We start from the raw sequence: 19,026 nt of genomic DNA, 5'->3' as shown, positions 1-19,026 counted from the left end.
GAAACTTACAAAGTATATATACTTGAGAAGACCAACTGGTGGTTTTATGCCTTAAGTCAAGAACCTTAGTAATTGAAGCTGTTCCTACTTATAAATAGTTAGTGTTTTAAAAGTTAGCAGGTACACTGCTTCTTTCTTCACATTTTCTCACAGAAACGATGTTTAATTCACTGTTGGATTTCAGTAGAACGAGCCTGAGATCTTGTTTCTTCGGAATGGAGCCAGGTTGTCTTTCTTGTCCTTTTCCTTTTTTTTTTGTACTTCTCCCAAGAATCCTTTATGTTCTGTCTTATTTTGCCCTACATGTTTCTTCAAGGTTTGCCAAGCCGCTTATCTTCTAATGATCTGTTTTCCAAACTTAACCTGTTTTTTCTGGCCCTTTGGCATCCTTGCTGTTCTGCTAGCTAGTGGTTGCAAAGAAAACTGTTAGACTGATAAAGAGTGATGTGTGAATTATTTAAGCCATCACAGTTTGTACTTTTAAGTAAGAAAGACTTAGTTCTTTAAGACTTGGTCGGTATAACAAAATGATAAGAAAACAAACCTGGTGAACATATAACATAAAACCTCTTTCAGAGGGGAAACTCTTAGTAGATGAGTTGGCTATCCCAGGAATCTGACCGGACCTGCGTTATCTAACTCTGTTATGCTCTTTCTTCTTTTCACTTATGAAGCTACTCTTTAAGCAAGAAAAAAAAAAAAAAAAGAAAAAAATGGTGGATTTCTCTGAGAGAAATAGGAACAGAAGCAGTTATTTGTATATTTGCATTGTTTATCATTGGGGATTTAACTCTTTTCTACTATGATTTGTCTGGTTTTTACAAGCTTAATTTGGGTATTTATTAGATTTCCTGTAAAACATGATGTCTCACCTCCTGCAGTCTTAATTATTTGCGGGAGAATAATGATCATCTGGAAAGGATTTCACATTTGTTATCAGAGGAAGAATCCATCTAACCTTTATGTTTTAGCATTATCTGGGTATTTATACAGTAACTGGAATATACAAGTAAAGTTTAAAGTTTATTTGCTAACAACATTGCCATTTTACCTTTTAAAATATGTTTGTTTATGTTGTATAATGCCTCAGATAAGAATTAATGAACCAGAAATCATCAATGTGAAGTATTGTATCATAGCTAAGAATTTCTATTTCGTTACTGATTTTAGGTTTTCTGAAATCATGGATTTTATGTAGTTAAAGTAGGAGGACATATTGAAAACCATTTTTCTATCATTTATAAGAATTATATAACATACAATTTCTTTTTTAGGCATCTCTGACATATGCTGAAGCTCAGTTGAGAATTGATTCAGCAAACATGAATGATGATATTACCACTAGTCTCCGTGGACTGAATAAACTGGCCAAAATTCTGAAGAAAAGAAGGATTGAAAAAGGGTATATTTTGTTTTTCATAGTATTAAGATAATTTTTATACTCTTTACATTGTTTGATCATAGGCAATAATGAATTATTTAAAAGGGTGAATAGAGACTTCTGTTTCTTCTAGCTTCCATTCATTCATTCATTCATTCATTTATTTATTTGAAACGGAGTTTCACTCTGTCACCCACGCTGGAGTGCAGTGGCACAATCTCGGCTCACTGTAACCTCCACCTCCCGAATTCAAGTGATTCTCCTGTCTCAGCCTCCCGAGTAGCTGGGATTACAGGTGCCCATCACCACGCCCAGCTAATTTTTGTATTTTTAGTAGAGCCGGAGTTTCGCCTTGTTGGCTAGGCTAGTCTTGAACTCGTGACCTCAGGTGTTCCACCCGCCTTGGCCTCCCAAAGTGTTGGGATTACAGGTGTGAGCCACTGTGCCCAGCCTCTAGCTTCCTTTTAAGTGTTATCAACTTGATTCTGGACTGATGTTTGTTCAAGAGTTCCATCCTTGTAATTTGTTGTGTTAAAAAATTGTGTTTGAGTTAAAGATACTGAAGAAATTCCAGGAAGGCAAGAACTCCCTAAGACTCTGTAAATTGTTTCTAATTTTAATTAGAAATAAGTTTCCAGATTGGACATTGGGTTTCAGAGGTTTAAATAAATGAAGATTAGGTCCTCCTTGCACTTTAAATTTTAGAAATTATTTAATTCAGCCTCCTCATTTTTTAGGCAATTAAAAGTGCATAAAAGGAGTCTTCCCAAAGGTCTGACTAGTAACAGATCTGAGTCTTTTAGCTGTTAGGGCATGGCTTTTGCCTAACTACAAAAGGCATAAGGTATAGAGTATTAACTCAGGCATATTGAAGGAAACCAGTTAAGAGAAATTTGACTCTTAAAAGATGTTGTTGATTATCAGAGGAAACCAAGTACATGACTCTTCCAGATGTTCGTCTCAGAGTTCCCAAGTCCACCTAGGATAGGGTCACAAGCAGTTACTAAAGGTGTGGTGAGTGCGGATTGTACCTTTGTGTCATTTCATAAGATGCACCTATTTAAATTCATTAAAATGAATAAAATTAACAACTTAGTTCCTCAGCCTTACTAGCCATATTTCTTTCTTTTTTTTTTTTTTTTTTTTTTTTTTTATTTAAGTTCTAGGGTACATATGCACAACGTGCAGGTTTGCTACATATGTATACATGTGCCATGTTGGTGTGCTGCACCCAGCTCGTGAGCACCCATCAACTCGTCATTTACATCAGTAACTCCCAATGCCATCCCTCCTTCCTCCCTGCTCCCCATAATAGGCCCCGATGTGTGATGTTCCCCTTCCCATGTCCAAGTGATCTCATTGTTCAATTCCCACCTATGAGTGAGAACATGTGGTGTTTGGTTTTCTGTTCTTGCGAAAGTTTGCTGAGAATGATGGTTTCCAGCTGCACCCATGTCCCTACAAAGGACACGAACTCATCCTTTTTTATGACTGCATAGGATTCCATGGTGTATATGTGCCACATTTTCTTAATCCAGTCTGTCACTGATGGACATTTGGGTTGATTCCAAGTCTTTGCTATTGTGAATAGTGCCGCAATAAACATACGTGTGCATGTGTCTTTATAGCAGCATGATTTATAATCCTTTGGGTATATACCCAGTAATGTGATGGCTGGGTCAAATGGTATTTCTAGTTCTAGATCCTTGAGGAATCGCCATACTGTTTTCCACAATGGTTGAACTAGTTTACAATCCCACCAACAGTGTAAAAGTGTTCCTATTTCTCCACATCCTCTCCAGCACCTGTTGCTTCCTGATTTTTTAATGATTGCCATTCTAACTTGTGTGAGATGGTATCTCATTGTGGTTTTGATTTGCATTTCTCTGATGGCGAGTGATGATGAGCATTTTTTCATGTGTCTGTTGGCTATATGAAAGTCTTCTTTTGAGAAGTGTCTGTTCATATCCTTTGCCCACTTTTTGATGGGGTTGTTTGTTTTTTTCTTGTAAATTTGTTTGAGTTCTTTGTAGGTTCTGGATATTAGCCCTTTGTCAGATGAGTAGATTGCAAACATTTTCTCCCATTCTGTAGGTTGCCTGTTCACTCTGATGGTAGTTTCTTTTGCTGTGCAGAAGCTCTTTAGTTTAGTTAGATCCCATTTGTCAATTTTGGCTTTTGTTGCCATTGCTTTGGGTGTTTTAGACATGAAGTCCTTACCTATGCCTATGTCCTGAATGGTATTACCTAGGTTTTCTTCTAGAGTTTTTATGGTATTAGGTCTAACATTTAAGTCTCTAATCCATCTTGAATTAATTTTCATGTAAGGAGTAAGGAAAGGATCCAGTTTCAGCTTTCTACTTATGGTAGCCAATTTTCCCAGCACCGTTTATTAAATAGGCAATCCTTTCCCCATTTCTTGTTTTTCTCAGGTTTGTCAAAGATCAGATGGCTGTAGATGTGTGGTATTATTTCTGAGGGCTCTGTTCTGTTCCATTGGTCTATATCTCTGTTTTGGTACCAGTAGCGTGCTGTTTTGGTTACTGTAGCCTTGTAGTATAGTTTGAAGTCAGGTAACATGATGCCTCCAGCTTTGTTCTTTTGACTTAGGATTGTCTTGGCAATGCAGGCTCTTTTTTGGTTCCATATGAACTTTAAAGCAGTTTTTTCCAATTCTGTGAAGAAAGTAATTGGTAGCTTGATGGGGGATGGCATTGAATCTATAAATTACCTTGGGCAGTATGGCCATTTTCACAATATTGATTCTTCCTATCCATGAGCATGGTATGTTCTTCCATTTGTTTGTGTCCTCTTTTATTTCACTGAGCAGTGGTTTGTAGTTCTCCTTGAAGAGGTCCTTTACATCCCTTGTAAGTTGGATTCCTAGGTCTTTTATTCTCTTTGAAACAATTGTGAATGGAAGTTCATTCATGGTTTGGCTCTCTGTTTGTCTGTTACTGGTGTATAAGAATGCTTGTGATTTTTGCACATTAATTTTGTATCCTGAGACTTTGCTGAAGTTGCTTATCAGCTTAAGGAGATTTTGGACTGAGACAATAGGGTTTTCTAAATATACAATCATGTCATCTGCAAACAGGGACAATTTGACTTCTTTTCCTAACTGAATACCCTTGATTTTTTTCTCTTGCCTGATTGCCCTAGCCAGAACTTCCAACACTATGTTGAATAGGAGTGGTGAGAGAGGGGACCCCTGTCTTGTGCCAGTTTTCAAAGGGAATGTTTCCAGTTTTTGCCCATTCAGTATGATATTGGCTGTGGGTTTGTCATAAATAGCTCTTATTATTTTGAGGTACGTTCTATCAATACCGAATTTATTGAGCGTTTTTAGCATGAAGGGCTGTTGAATTTTGTCAAAGGCCTTTTCTGCATCTATTGAGATAATCGTGGTTTTTGTCTTTGGTTCTGTTTATATGCTGGATTACGTTTATTGATTTGTGTATGTTGAACCAGCCTTGCATCCCAGGGATGAAGCCCACTTGATCATGGTGGATAAGCTTTTTGATATGCTGCTGGATTCGGTTTGCCAGTATTTTATTGAGGATTTTTGCATCGATGTTCATCAGGGATATTGGTATGAAATTCTCTTTTTTTGTTGTGTCTCTGCCAGGCTTTGGTATCAGGATGATGTTGGCCTCATAAAATGAGTTAGGGAGGATTCCCTCTTTTTCTATTGATTGGAATAGTTTCAGAAGGAATGGTACCAGCTCCTCCTTGTATCTCTGGTAGAATCCGGCTGTGAATCCGTCTGGTCCTGGACTTTTTATGGTTGGTAGGCTATTAATTATTGCCTCAATTTCAGAGCCTGCTATTGGTCTGTTCAGGGATTCAGCTTCTTCCTGGTTTAGTCTTAGGAGAGTGTAAGTGTCCAGGAAATTATCCATTTCTTCTAGGTTTTCTAGTTGATTTGCGCAGAGGTGTTTATAGTATTCTCTGGTGGTAGTTTGTATTTCTGTGGGGTTGGTGGTGATATCCCCTTTATCATTTTTGATTGCGTTTATTTGATTCTTCTGTGTTTTCTTCTTTATTAGTCTTGCTAGCGGTCTGTCAATTTTGTTGATCTTTTCGAAAAACCAGTTCCTGGATTCATTGATTTTTTTGAGGGTTTTTTTGTGTCTCTGTCTCCTTCGGTTCTGCTCTGATCTTAGTTATTTCTTGCCTTCTGCTAGCTTTTGAATGTGTTTGCTCTTGCTTCTCTAGTTCTTTTAATTGTGATGTTAGGGTGTCAATTTTAGATCTTTCCTGCTTTCTTTTGTGGGAGTTTAGTGCTATAAATTTCCCTCTACACACTGCTTTAAATGTGTCCCAGAGATTCTGGTATGTTGTATCTTTGTTCTCATTGGTTTCAAAGAACATCTTTATTTCTGCCTTCATTTCGTTATGTACCCAGTAGTCATTCAGGAGCAGCTTGTTCAGTTTCCATGTAATTGAGCAGTTTTGATTGAGTTTCTTAGTCCTGAGTTCTAGTTTGGTTGCTCTGTGGTCTGAGAGACAGTTTGTTATAATCTCTGTTCTTTTACATTTGCTGAGGAGTGCTTTCCTTCCAGCTATGTGGTCAATTTTGGAATAAGTGTGATGTGGTGCTGAGAAGAATGTATATTCTGTTGATTTGGGGTGGAGAGTTCTGTGGATGTCTATTAGGTCCTCTTGGTGCAGAGTTGAGTTCAATTCCTGGATATCCTTGTTAACTTTCTGTCTTGTTGATCTGTCTAATGTTGACAGTGGGGTGTTGAAGTCTCCCATTATTATTGTATGGGAGTCTAAGTCTCTTTGTAAGTCTCTAAGGACTTGCTTTATGAATCTGGGTGCTCCTGTATTGGGTGCATATATATTTAGGATAGTTAGCTCTTCCTGTTGAATTGATCCCTTTACCATTATGTAATGGCCTTCTTTGTCTCTTTTGATCTTTGATGGCTTGAAGTCTGTTTTATCAGAGACTAGTATTGCAACCCCTGCTTTTTTTTGTTCTCCATTTGCTTGGTAGATCTTCCTCCATCCCTTTATTTTGAGCCTATGTGTGTCTCTGCACGTGAGATGGGTCTCCTGAATACAGCAAACTGATGGGTCTTGACTCTTTATCCAATTTGCCAGTCTGTGTCTTTTAATTGGAGCATTTAGTCCATTTACATTTAAGGTTAATATTGTTATGTGTGAACTTGATCCTGTCATTGTGATATTAACTGGTTATTTTGCTCATTAGTTGATGCAGTTTTTTCCTAGCATCGATGGTCTTTACATTTTGGCATGTTTTTGCAATGGCTGGTACCGGTTGTTCCTTTCCATGTTTAGTGCTTCCTTCAGGGTCTCTTGTAGGGCAGGCCTGGTTGTAATAAAATTTCTAAGTATTTGCTTGTCTGTAAAGGATTTTATTTCTCCTTCACTTATGAAACTTAGTTTGGCTGAATATGAAATTCTGGGTTGAAAATTCTTTTCTTTAAGAATGTTGAATATCGGCCCCCACTCCCTTCTGGCTTGGAGAGTTTCTGCCGAGAGATCTGCTGTTAGTCTGATGGGCTCCCTTTGTGGGTAACCCGACCTTTCTCTGTGGCTGCCCTTAACATTTTTTCCTTCATTTCAGCTTTGGTGAATCTGACAATTATGTGTCTTGGAGTTGCTCTTCTCGAGGAGTATCTTTGTGGCGTTCTCTGTATTTCCTGAATTTGAATGTTGGCCTGCCTTACTAGGTTGGGGAAGTTCTCCTGGATGATATCCTGAAGAGTGTTTTCCAACTTGGTTCCATTTTCCCCCTCACTTTCAGGCACACCAATCAGATGTAGATTTGGTCTTTTCACATATAATCCCATATTTCTTGGAGGCTTTGTTCATTTCTTTTTCCTCTTTTTTCTCTAGACTTCTCTTCTCATTTCATTTCATTCATTTGATCTTCAATCATTGATACTCTTTCTTCCAATTGATCGATCGGTTAGTGAAGCTTGTGCATTTGTCACCTATTTCTCGTGTCATGGTTTTTATCTCTGTCAGTTCGTTTATGGCCTTCTCTGCATTGATTATTCTAGTTATCCATTCTTCCATTCTTTTTTCAAGATTTTTAGTTTCTTTGTGCTGGTTGTGTAGTTCCTCCTTTAGCTCTGAGAAGTTTGATCGACTGAAGCCTTCTTCTCTCAGCTCGTCAGTCATTCTCCGTCCAGCTTTGATCCGTTGCTGGCGATGAGCTGCGTTCCTTTGGAGGGGGAGATGCGCTCTGATTTTTTGAATTTCCAGCTTTTCTGCCCTGCTTTTTCCCCATCTTTGTGGTTTTATCTGCCTTTGGTCTTTGATGATGGTGACCAACTGATGGGGTTTTGGTGTGGGTGTCCTTTCTGTTTGTTAGTTTTCCTTCTAACAGTCAGGACCCTCAGCTGTAGGTCTGTTGGAGATTGCTTGAGGTCCACTCCAGACCCTGTTTGCCTGGGTATCAGCAGTGGAGGCTACAGAATATAGAATATTGCTGAACAGCGAATGTTGCTGTCTGATTCTTGCTCTGGAAGCTTCGTCTCAGGGGTGTACCCTGCTGTGTGAGGTGTGAGGTGTCGGTCTGCACCTAGTGGGGGATGTCTCCCAGTTAGGCTACTCAGGGATCAGGGACCCACTTGAGCAGGCAGTCTGTCCATTCTCAAATCTCAGCCTCTGTGCTGGGAGATCTACTGCTCTCTCCAAAACTGTCAGATAGGGTCATTTACCTCTGCCGAGGTTTCTACTGCTTTTTGTTGAGCTATGCCCTGTCCCCAGAGATGGAGTCTACAAAGACAGGCAGGCCCCCTTGAGCTGCGGTGGGCTCCACCCAGTTTGAGCTTCCCCGTGGCTTTGTTTACCTACTTAAGCCTCAGCAATGGCAGGCGCCTCTCCCCCAGCCTCGCTGCTGTCTTGCAGTTAGATCTCAGACTGCTGTGCTAGCAACGAGGGAGGCTCCGTGGGTGTGGGACCCTCCCGTCCAGGTGTGGGATATAATCTCCTGGTGTGCTGTTTGCTAAGACCTTTGGTGAAGCGCAGTATTAGGGTGGGAGTTGCCCAGTTTTCCAGGTGTTGTGTGTCTCAGTTTCCCTTGGCTAGGAAAAGAGATTCCCTTCCCCCTTGTGCTTCCCAGGTGAGGTGATGGCTCGCCCTGCTTCAGCTCTCGCTGTTGGGGCTGCACCAGCTGACCAGCACTGATTTTCCAGACTCCCCAGTGAGATGAACCCAGTACCTCAGTTGAAAATGCAGAAATCACCTGTCCTCTGTGTCGCTCGCGCCGGGAGCTGGAGGCTGGAGCTGCTCCTATTTGGCCATCTTGCTCTGGTCCTACCAGCCATATTTCAAGTGATCGGTAGCCACATGTGACTGATGACTATCGTACTGGACAGGGCACACATAGAACATTTCCATCACTGTCGAATGTTTTGTTGGATAGTGTTTGAGGTAGTTATGTACCTATGTCTACTAACACCTCCGTTTTCAGGGAATTTTTTATGTGATCTTAAATATGCAACTTGAAACTGGAAGGATCATTTGAGTGTGCTAAAACCCAGTGGACGGTATTAAATTTGAGCAAAACTTTCACACAAGCTAGTCACTTGGATACAAGAAGAAGATAATTAATTTTTTGTGTGTGACACAAAACACCGAGTTTTTTTTTTAAGCAATGTAAAATGTAAATTGAAGCTGTATTTATTTTAATAGTTTTAAAGTAAGAATTCGCATTTGTAACATAGCTTTTTAAAACTGGAAAGGATTTTTTAAATTTCAACAGTCTGTATTTTTAATTTGGTTAGTAGATGGTTTCCTACTGGGAAAACATCACTGAATCATTTTAGTCTTAGGGAGAATTGAAAAAAAAAAAGAAAACTATCTTTTGCCTTCTTAAAGTATTAATACTCATGGGTAGACAAAACATTTTAGGTGTTCTATGAGGAAAAATGATCAAAATGTGATAAGTATACCTTTTTATGTCAAAATACATTAATAAATACATATCAGACCTGATGTAGAGCCTTATTTCTTGCCTGCTACAAGGCAAGAAAGGAATATTTTTGAGATTCTCTTTTTAGTATGTATTCCTACTATAGTTCTTTTAATACAGGTGAGGAATTGAGGAAGACAAGGACTTAGACTTTGTATTTCACTTAACTTGCTCCATCTTATTTTAATTTTTCTCCTCCCCTTCTTTTCCTTCTCCATGATTGTTCAAGGTTGCCCAGCCTCATTAAAATTTTTAGTTTTAGGTTGATTTAGAGCTGACCTCATGAAAGTTATGTCAAGGTATAAGAAACATTAGACTTGCCTTGCCATATGGGGATTTACTTTCCAAAGGAGAGCTTGCCAGCTCATTAAATGAACCATGTGTGTAAAGTCCTGAGCATGAATTGTTTATCTGACACTTAGCACTCAAATATTAATAGCCATCGCTACTTGTAACATATTAGTGATAGTAGGTTATCAGTTGCTTCTATGTTGGTGTAATCTTTGTGGAGGAATCTTTGTGGAGGATACTTTTGAACTGTGGGTCTCCTGGTGTTATTAAGCTACCCACAGCAGCTTCCCTTTTGCCCCTCTTTATTGTCCCCTGCCCCAATAACTGTTCTCTGTAGTAAATTAAATACAGCCAAATCCCCTTCTTTATATATAAAAGTGATTAAAAACCTATGTAGCTCAATAAGAACTCATTGTTTGGATACAGAAGATACATAAGCCCTTAGAAGCACAGGGATTCAGATTTCCTTGTGTTGCTATTGTCCTCTCTTGTTAAATGCATTTTAAATCTACTGAGCTGTTCATGAAAATAGAACATGAAACAGCAGATGTCATAAAGCCTTCAGAAGAGCAACTATTACATACTTGCTGTAGTCGTTGTCTTTTTTAAAAGAGTATTTCTATAATTTTGTCTTTTATTGGCTTGCTTGACTATAATTTTTCTCTTTAATTTTTATTTAGGGCTTTGACTCTATCTTCTCCTGAAGTTCGATTCCACATGGACAGTGAAACTCATGATCCTATAGATCTGCAGACCAAGGAACTTAGGTTTGTAATTTTTTTTGATGGGCAGTAGATAAGATTTTTTATTTTAAATGTCATGTCTACTATAAGTACTAATAACTAAAACATTTATATACAAAATAACGATTAGGGTCATGATTTCTACATTATTTGGCTTACGAAGGACAGAAAAGTAAATTTAAGCTCGGTTTTTCTTCTGTAAAACTGCGTTTAGTCGTGTAATATAAGAACTTTCAATTTGAATTTGTTTGCTTTGATGTGTGATGTATTAGAACTTGACTAGTAATAGTTATAGTAAGATAAAAAAAGATTACCCTGATTAATTTCTAAAGTAGAATATACTGTAGTGCAGGGGTTCCCAGCCCCTGGGGTATGAGCATTACCACCTGAGATCCGCCTTCTGTCAGATCAGTGGCAGCATTGGATTCTCATTGGAGCGCCAGCCCTATTGTGAACTGTGCATAGGAGGGATCTAGGTTGCACACTTCTTATGAGAATCTAATGCCTGATGAAACCATCCTTTCCTCCCCTCGTCGCATAGAAGAATTGTTTTCCATGAAACCAGTCCCTGGTGCCAGAAAGATGGGGGGTAGGATAGAATAATGGATAGTAGGATAGATAGTAGGGTAGAATAACGGTGAAGATCGTGGGCTCTGAAGCCAGACTCCCTAGGTTTGGATGCCTCTGCTGTTACTACTATTATATCGTGAACTAAAGTAGTTATATGACCTCTGTATGCCACAATTTATTTGTCTGTAAATTGCCTATGACTGATAATGGCACCTACCTCATAGGGTGCTGTGAGGGTGATATTAGCTATTGTTGTTTATTGATTTAGTTAAGATGTAGGAAACAAGAATTTTTTTGTTAAATCAGAGTTTAGGCCTCTTTCCCTGCCTCTTATTTATATTAAGATAATTCTGGAATTCAACATGCATATGCACTTTTCTAATAGATGACCAAGGGTTAAAAATGGGAATATACTCAAATTTTTTACTTAGAACCAATATGTGCTTTAGTGCTATTATAATATCTAAAAATCCCTTATAGTAGAACTTCTATGTATGTCTAATGTTAATGCTAATAATGAGCCCAGTACTAAGAGCTTTTATGAGCAAAAGGTTGACACTAGCTTTGCCAAAGTAAAACGCCAGTCATTTCTTCTTACCAAGAAGAAGAAAGAACACATTTCTAAGATGTCCCCATATGATTGGAGGTCTTTCTAATATTTTTTAAATGAATATAGTTTAGAAATATTGTTAAGAAGTTACAAGATGAAACCTGAATGAAAGGTTAATACTATGTGTTCATTGACTTGCAAGACAGAAAGCACTGTATCGACAGAAGATGGATCATTTTCTAAACTAACCTGAAAATGGATGTGAATAACTATATAGAGAATGACAGCAGTATCAGATTGGTTGAGAGTTTTGAAGTCAGATTGTGTGAACTCAAATTCTCATACTGCTAATAACTCTCACCTTGAGCAAGAGAATAATGAACATATCCTCAGTTTTCTTATCTGTAAAACAGTGTGTAGGGGGGTGTGTGTGTGTTGAGGGCGGGATGTACTTATAGCACACTGACTGACCCATTAGAAGTATCGAAATTAGCTATTATAAATATGTCCTCTTCATTTGAGTAATTGTTAAAAATTTTGGTTTTTAAGCCAAAATTTATATGATCTAAATAGCTTTTAATTCTTATAAACTTTATTGATTTACAATTAAATAAAAATATTTTTGGACCTAGTAAAAATGCTTGTTTTCATTTTATATATAAATAGAGTAGTAAAGCTTCTGTTTTTGAGTGCAATTTTGTTGTTGTTTTTTGACACAGAGCCTTGCTCTGTCACCCAGGCTGGAGTGCAGTGATGCAATCTCGGCTCACTGCAACCTCCACCTCCTGAGTTCAAGTGATTCTCATGCCTCGGCCTCTTGAGTACCTGGGACTACAGGCATGTGCCACCAGACCTGGCTAATTTTTTAATATTTTTAGTAGAGTCGGGGTTTCGCCATGTTGGCAAGACTGGTCTCGAACTCCTGGGCTCAAATAATTTGCCCGCCTCAGCCTCCCAAAGTGCTGGGATTACAGGTGTGAGCCACTGCAACTGGTTGAGTGCAATTTGTATAGTGTCCTCTAGCATGTAAGATTTGCTCTAGCATGTAAGGTTTACTCATGCAGTAGTTGCATAATAAGAGATTGTTAGCAGAGTAACAGAGATGAAAGAATCGTAAGTTATTTAAAATACAGATGTACACAGACATATGAATGTTTACATAGGAAATGCTCTTATTATCTTCTTTGTAACAAAGGTAACCTGTGAAAAAATATGATATATAGAAGTCTCAGATTCTTTTTTTGTTTTGTTTAATGCTTTTTCCATTGGCAGGGAAACAAATTCCATGGTTGAAGAATTTATGTTACTTGCCAATATTTCTGTTGCAAAAAAAATTCACGAGGAATTTTCTGAACATGCTCTGCTTCGAAAACATCCTGCTCCACCTCCGTCAAATTATGAAATTCTTGTTAAGGCAGCTAGGTCAAGGGTAAGGTCCTATAGTTTGAAAAATCATCTATTTGTATTTTCATCTACCTGTTGTTCTAAATAATTTACATTCATATTTCCATAAAGGTTTTATTGTTTGTTAATAACAAGAATATGCCAACAGTTCTTTTTTCTTTTGTTTTTTTTTTGGGGGGGGACAGGGTCTCACTGTCACCCAGCCTGCAGTACGGTGGCACGATCTCGGCTCACTGCACCCTCCATCTCCCAGTCCTAAGCCCTCCTCCTGCCTCAGCCTCTGGAGGAGCTGGGACTGCAGGCGCACACCACCATGAGTGGCTAATTTTTTGTATTTTTGTGGTAGAGATAGGTTTTCACTATGTTGCCCAGGCTGGTCTCAAACTCCTGGACTCAAGTAATTGTCTCATCTCGGCCTCCCAAAGTGCTGTGCTGGGATTACAGGTATGAGCCACCGCACCCAGCCTAATGTTTTTTACCGTATGCTAAAGCCAGATGTTTAGACTAAGATATATGTAGCGTCCTGGTCATATAAAACTCTTCCATATTTCCTTGCCTTTATGCATGTTTCATATGTCTATGTTGCTTCATGGCTCCTGTCAACCGCTTAACTTTACAAATAATGTGTTTTGTTTTTGTTTTTGTTTTTGGGTTTTTTTGGGTTTTTTTACTTCAACTCAGTTAAATCCTTTACATTTCATGTTCGTAAGAAAAGTATATTTATTCCATACATGGAAAAGAGGAAACTATAGAAAGAGCACATTTTTTCAGCCCTGTATACCCACTGCTTCTTGTTAGTAGATTTTCATTTATGGGTGCTTACCCCTTGGGTGACTATGGCTTACATTGCTTTTCCTTGGATTACCTAGTTAGGCCCTATCTTTCTCATCTAGAAGAGAGGGAGCAGTAATGTTGGACTGCAGAGCATTAGTCTAACACGATGGCATTGGTTTCTGATTTTTGGATCAGACCTTTATGGCATGCATGCCCAGCTTCTCCAGATTCATAGGAATTGAATCAGCTTCTCACTCCTCTGCTCCAAGGCTTACTCTGTAAATAGGAATTTTTTTTCCTTCATTATCTTACTTCTTCCAAAGACCTAAGAGAAGAGATGTATATTTGACTCATCTTCCTAGGGTAGAACAAGGCAGCTAAATTTGATGAATCCCAACATTGTTCTAATGGAACTGTAGTGACCAGTACAGTTTTGTTTCTGGCTATTACTTCTACTTTGAAGGGAAGGAAAATAACGAAAACATGATGTTTGTTCAGTCAGATCAGTTATATTTTGAAGACATAATGATACTGACTTAGAAATGTTTAATATGGTGCTCTTCCTTTCTTTTTGTTTACAGAATTTGGAAATCAAGACTGATACAGCCAAGTCTTTGGCTGAGTCTTTGGATCGGGCCGAATCTCCTACTTTTCCATATCTAAACACTCTGTTGAGAATATTGGCCACTCGCTGTATGATGCAGGCTGTGTACTTCTGTTCTGGAATGGATAATGATTTTCATCACTATGGCTTAGCATCTCCAATATACACACATTTTACTTCACCCATCAGAAGGTATTTTTTTATGAAATTAAAGGAGATAGAAAATAATTTTGAATTTTAAAAGCACATATTGGTACTGACATACTACGGTTCTTATTTCTCCTTCATCTGTCTAGATACGCAGATGTCATCGTTCATCGGCTTTTGGCTGTGGCTATTGGGGCTGACTGTACTTATCCAGAGTTGACAGACAAACACAAGCTTGCAGATATATGTAAAAATCTAAATTTCCGGCACAAAATGGCTCAATATGCCCAACGTGCATCAGTGGCTTATCATACCCAGGTATTTGCCTTCTGTCGATACTGCTAGAAAAGATGAAGTTTTGTTCATTTTTAATTTAATTTCAATTTCTTTGTTAATTTCAAAATATTTTAAGACTAAACAAGTTGTATGTTATTTTACAGTTATTTTTCAAAAGCAAAGGAATAGTAAGTGAAGAAGCCTATATTTTATTTGTAAGAAAGAATGCCATTGTGGTATTAATTCCAAAGTATGGTTTAGAAGGGACAGTCTTTTTTGAAGAAAAGGACAAACCAAACCCACGACTTATTTATGATGATGAGGTACAGTATTTCTCATGTTTGTTTTCTTTTCTGGGGGCACTTTTTCTTTGGGAGTTCATAAATGGCACCCATAAAGCATAAAATTATTTTTTGTACCCTGAAGAATTTATCCAGATCTCCAAATACATGCCAGGAAATCTACATTTAATTTTGCCAACTAAGCTATGGTTTTACTCCCAATTTCCCACCACTATATATCTTCTCATATGCAATTGTTGTCTTTGATTTTTTCTTTTATACCATGTAAAGTTTTGCCCTACATGCACCAATAAAGTAAAGGAATAAATGACTATTTACAACTCAGGGAAGAAACTTTTTTTTTTTTTTTTAACTTACTTCCAGTGTTTCTTATGTGACACACATACTCCCTATTCACCTTAGGAGAACCACAGCCCTGAGAGAATATTTGAACAATAAACTGGCCAAAGTACCTTTGTGTTCCTCTACTAAACTAAAAATTTCCTATTTATTAGTGAGTTGATAAATTAATCACCAAGATTTTAATGAACATATATATATTAGAACTATCTTAATGAAGGAGAAAGTATGCACATAAATAGGTCATATTTATGTGAGACTACTAGGTTTATGGCCTTTGTTATGTTGAACACGTAGATGCTTACTAATTTTTATATTTAAACTTTCACTATGTAAGATAAATTGTAAAGGGTTAGAACAAAGCCTCAAATGTAAGGAAGCAATTAAGAATGATAAAATGTGTTTTGTTTAGATACCTTCACTTAAAATAGAAGATACAGTGTTCCATGTATTTGATAAAGTTAAAGTGAAAATCATGTTAGACTCATCTAATCTTCAGCATCAGAAAATCCGAATGTCCCTGGTAGAACCACAGGTAAGGCCAAACTTAATATTTCCTGGTTGTGATGGAACAAACAGTACATATTTTGTCAGAGAGAGGGACATAGTTATTTCTGTTTAATGTTAGAGGGAACCCTATAAGTAGTGTAGAAACCAAATATTTGCATAGCAAATCCTGTTTTCTCATTGATTTCTTTAGGCCACGGGATTCTAGACATCTGAGATTCTGCTCAGGTCTTTGGTGGCAAAATAAAAAGATCTTCCATTCTCCTGCCTAGTCTTTTCTGTCTAGAAGTTTTGAACTCTGCACTTTGAAGATGAAGTGTAGGTTTTTCACCTAAGATACTGGTTCTTAACCTTTGTCCTTCCCCAACACACTTGAAACCTCTGATTCTGTCGATCACAGTGGCTCCCCATGGGGAAGGCTGTTTTATAGTTAAAAAGAACACTTCCTAAATGACATGCTTCTCACCTATTGAGACCATGTCTACCTTCTGCATTTTTGAACCACTGTTACTTTGTAAAATACATTCTGTGTATAAAACCTTTAATTAGCCCCCTTTCCCCTCCCTACCACTACATCCTTTTAAATTTGAAACTGGCAGTGGGGAAGGGGAAGATGAGGATGAGATGTATTTTATCCTTTAAATCACCTTATTTCCCCCCATTTGCATTATCTTAGATACCAGGAATAAGCATTCCTACCGATACTTCAAACACAGACCTTAATGGACCAGAGAAAAAGAAGATAAAGCTTGGAAAATAGCTATATTCAACAGAAATCTTCAAAGACTGGTTTTATTTTTAAAAGAAAAAACTTGAAAGAACACTTCTAAGCCTAAGTGTGTGATACAGTTTGTTACTTTTAAGTACATTTTAATAATTTCAGACATTTGCATTTTTATTGAATGGTTGACTGTATCTGTCCCATCATACTGCTTTACTTCTGGGTTGAACAGAATTATTTATGCAGAATAATTCAATTGAATATCCATCACTTAAATACAGTGACAGGATAGCAACTTCAGGGATCTGTAAAGATCGTTTAAATGGAGTGCTCATCTCATTGAGGAGCAGATTAATTTTGCATAAGTACTTTGATTATTTAATATTTGTAGGAAAAAACTTTCATTTTCCTACAGAGGAAAATAGAACAATCTTAGAAGCAAGGAACAATCTTCTTTTCTAAGTCTTGGAAGCTGTCAGTGTTGAGGATGTAATCTCCTTTGCCATCTTTAATTCACCTAATTTACACTAAGTATTCTCTTACTGTCTTTAAAAGCTTCCTGTATTTTATTAGTGGTCCTTGAACAACTGTGAATGCTTGGGAATTGGTAGAAAGGCAAGAAGTAGTATATTTTGACCTGACTGGAAAGATGGTTGTTTTTATTACCAGGTAATAAGTGTGATCATCATTGTTGAACTTCAGCTCCAGTGTCTCTCCAGAATAAGACATTGGCATTCAAATGTCTGTATCTTGTTACTTACAAAATAAAAAACAGATAATTAGTGGCTTTTAAATTGTAGTTGTATCAGTGTATGTACACGAGGGGAACTGTATAAAGGCATACTAAAGGGAACAGATTAAAATAAGTATTATTAATAAAATTTGGTGTGCCAAACTACTTCCTTTGCTAATCACAGAGATTGGTAATGATTAAATTAATGCCTTCAGGAATATTTTGGGATAGGGTTGCCTTAAAACGTTTTACTTGGCTTATTTATTCAATTTCTAAAGCACTTACGGTGTGTCAGGTTCCACTCAAGTAAACTCTGTCTTCAAGGAGCTTGCAGTATAGTGAGAAAAGCCTGGCAAGTAAATCAGCAGGTATACCAAATAGGTAGTCATTTAGGCACTCAGTAAATGTTGACTAATTTTTCCAGTTTCCTATTACTGAGGAAAACCTCCATACATTGAGACAGAAACTTGTGTCAGTTGGAGGAAAATAGACTTGAGTAGTCTTTGGTCCAAGTAAAATGGGTCAATGACACTAAGAGTAGGAGTCAAAAAACCTTTTCTGTGAGTGCTGGAACATTTTAGACTTTGTTGGCTATGGTCTGTATTGCAACTATAGTACACAACTCTGCCGTTGATAGTGTGTAAGGAGCCATATACAATACATAAACAAATCAACATGACTGTGTTCCAACAAAGCCTGATTTGTTAAGTTTCATATATAGTCATGTGTCACTTAATGACGGGGATACGTTCTGAGACATGTCACTCGGCAATTACATCGTGTGAAAATCATGATGTAATTACACAAACCTAGATGGTATACCCTCTGGTATCCTATATGGGACAACCTATGGCTCCTAACCTATAAACCTATATGGCATATTACTGTACTGATTGCTGTAGGCAGTTGTAACACAGTGCTAAGTATTTGTATATCTAAACATATCTAAACATAGAAAAGGTACAGTAAAAAAAAAATATAGGTATATGTAAGATATAAAATGGTATACCTATTTAGGACATTTACCATGAACAAGTTGGCAGGACTGGAAGCTGGCTCTGGGTGAGTCAGTAAGTGGTTAGTGAATGTGAAGGCCTATATTACTGTGCACTACTGTAGGCTCTTATGAACACTATACACTTAGGCTACGTAATTTCACTATGATGTTACCATGGCTGTGTCCCCAGGCAATAGGAATTTTTCAGCTCCATTGAAATCTTACGGGATCATCATGATATATTTGGCCATTGTTGACCAAAAGTTATGCAGCACGTCATTATAATTTTGATGTCACAAAACATTACTCATTTGATTCTCCCCACCCCTGCCAACCATTTAAAAAACTTTGCCGGCTAGGTGCAGTGGCTCACGCCTGTAATCCTAGCATTTTGGGAGGCCGAGATGGGTGGATCACCTGATATCAGGAGTTCGAGACCAGCCTGGCCAACATGGTAAAACCCCATCTCTACTAAAAATACAAAAACTTAGCTGGGTGTAGTGGCAGACGCCTGTAATCCCAGCTACTTGGGAGGCTGAGGCAGGAGAATCACTTTAACCTGGGAGGCGGACGTTGCAGTGAGCCAAGATCGCACCACTGCAGTTCAGCCTGAGCGACAAGAGTGAGACTCTTGTGGTGTTCATGGTTAGTGTGTTGAAGATGAGCCAGGTACATAACGCGGCACATTTTCTGCAGGTCAGCAGTAATATTTCAGGGTACAGTTGAGGAGGAA

The 19,026-nt window shown here is 37.9% G+C and overlaps 1 protein-coding gene across 3 annotated transcripts in view; it reads left to right on the top strand.

Moving 5' to 3' along the window:
* Window positions 1-17,357, top strand: part of DIS3 (DIS3 homolog, exosome endoribonuclease and 3'-5' exoribonuclease) — a 29,754-nt gene extending 12,397 nt beyond the window's left edge. For all 3 annotated transcript variants that reach the window (XM_050766978.1, XM_050766980.1, XM_050766979.1), the window contains exons 14-21: window positions 1,275-1,402; window positions 10,307-10,393; window positions 12,762-12,918; window positions 14,249-14,463; window positions 14,568-14,736; window positions 14,859-15,017; window positions 15,748-15,870; window positions 16,519-17,357. In XM_050766978.1, coding sequence (XP_050622935.1) covers window positions 1,275-1,402; window positions 10,307-10,393; window positions 12,762-12,918; window positions 14,249-14,463; window positions 14,568-14,736; window positions 14,859-15,017; window positions 15,748-15,870; window positions 16,519-16,602 — 1,122 coding nt within the window. In that variant the 3' untranslated portion in view covers window positions 16,603-17,357. The remainder of the gene's footprint in view (window positions 1-1,274; window positions 1,403-10,306; window positions 10,394-12,761; window positions 12,919-14,248; window positions 14,464-14,567; window positions 14,737-14,858; window positions 15,018-15,747; window positions 15,871-16,518) is intronic.
* Window positions 17,358-19,026: the final 1,669 nt, after the last annotated feature.

This window comes from Macaca thibetana, chromosome 17 (genome assembly GCF_024542745.1).
Source record: "Macaca thibetana thibetana isolate TM-01 chromosome 17, ASM2454274v1, whole genome shotgun sequence".
Lineage (NCBI taxonomy): Eukaryota > Metazoa > Chordata > Mammalia > Primates > Cercopithecidae > Macaca > Macaca thibetana.
This window is presented reverse-complemented; position numbering and strand designations above follow the sequence as displayed.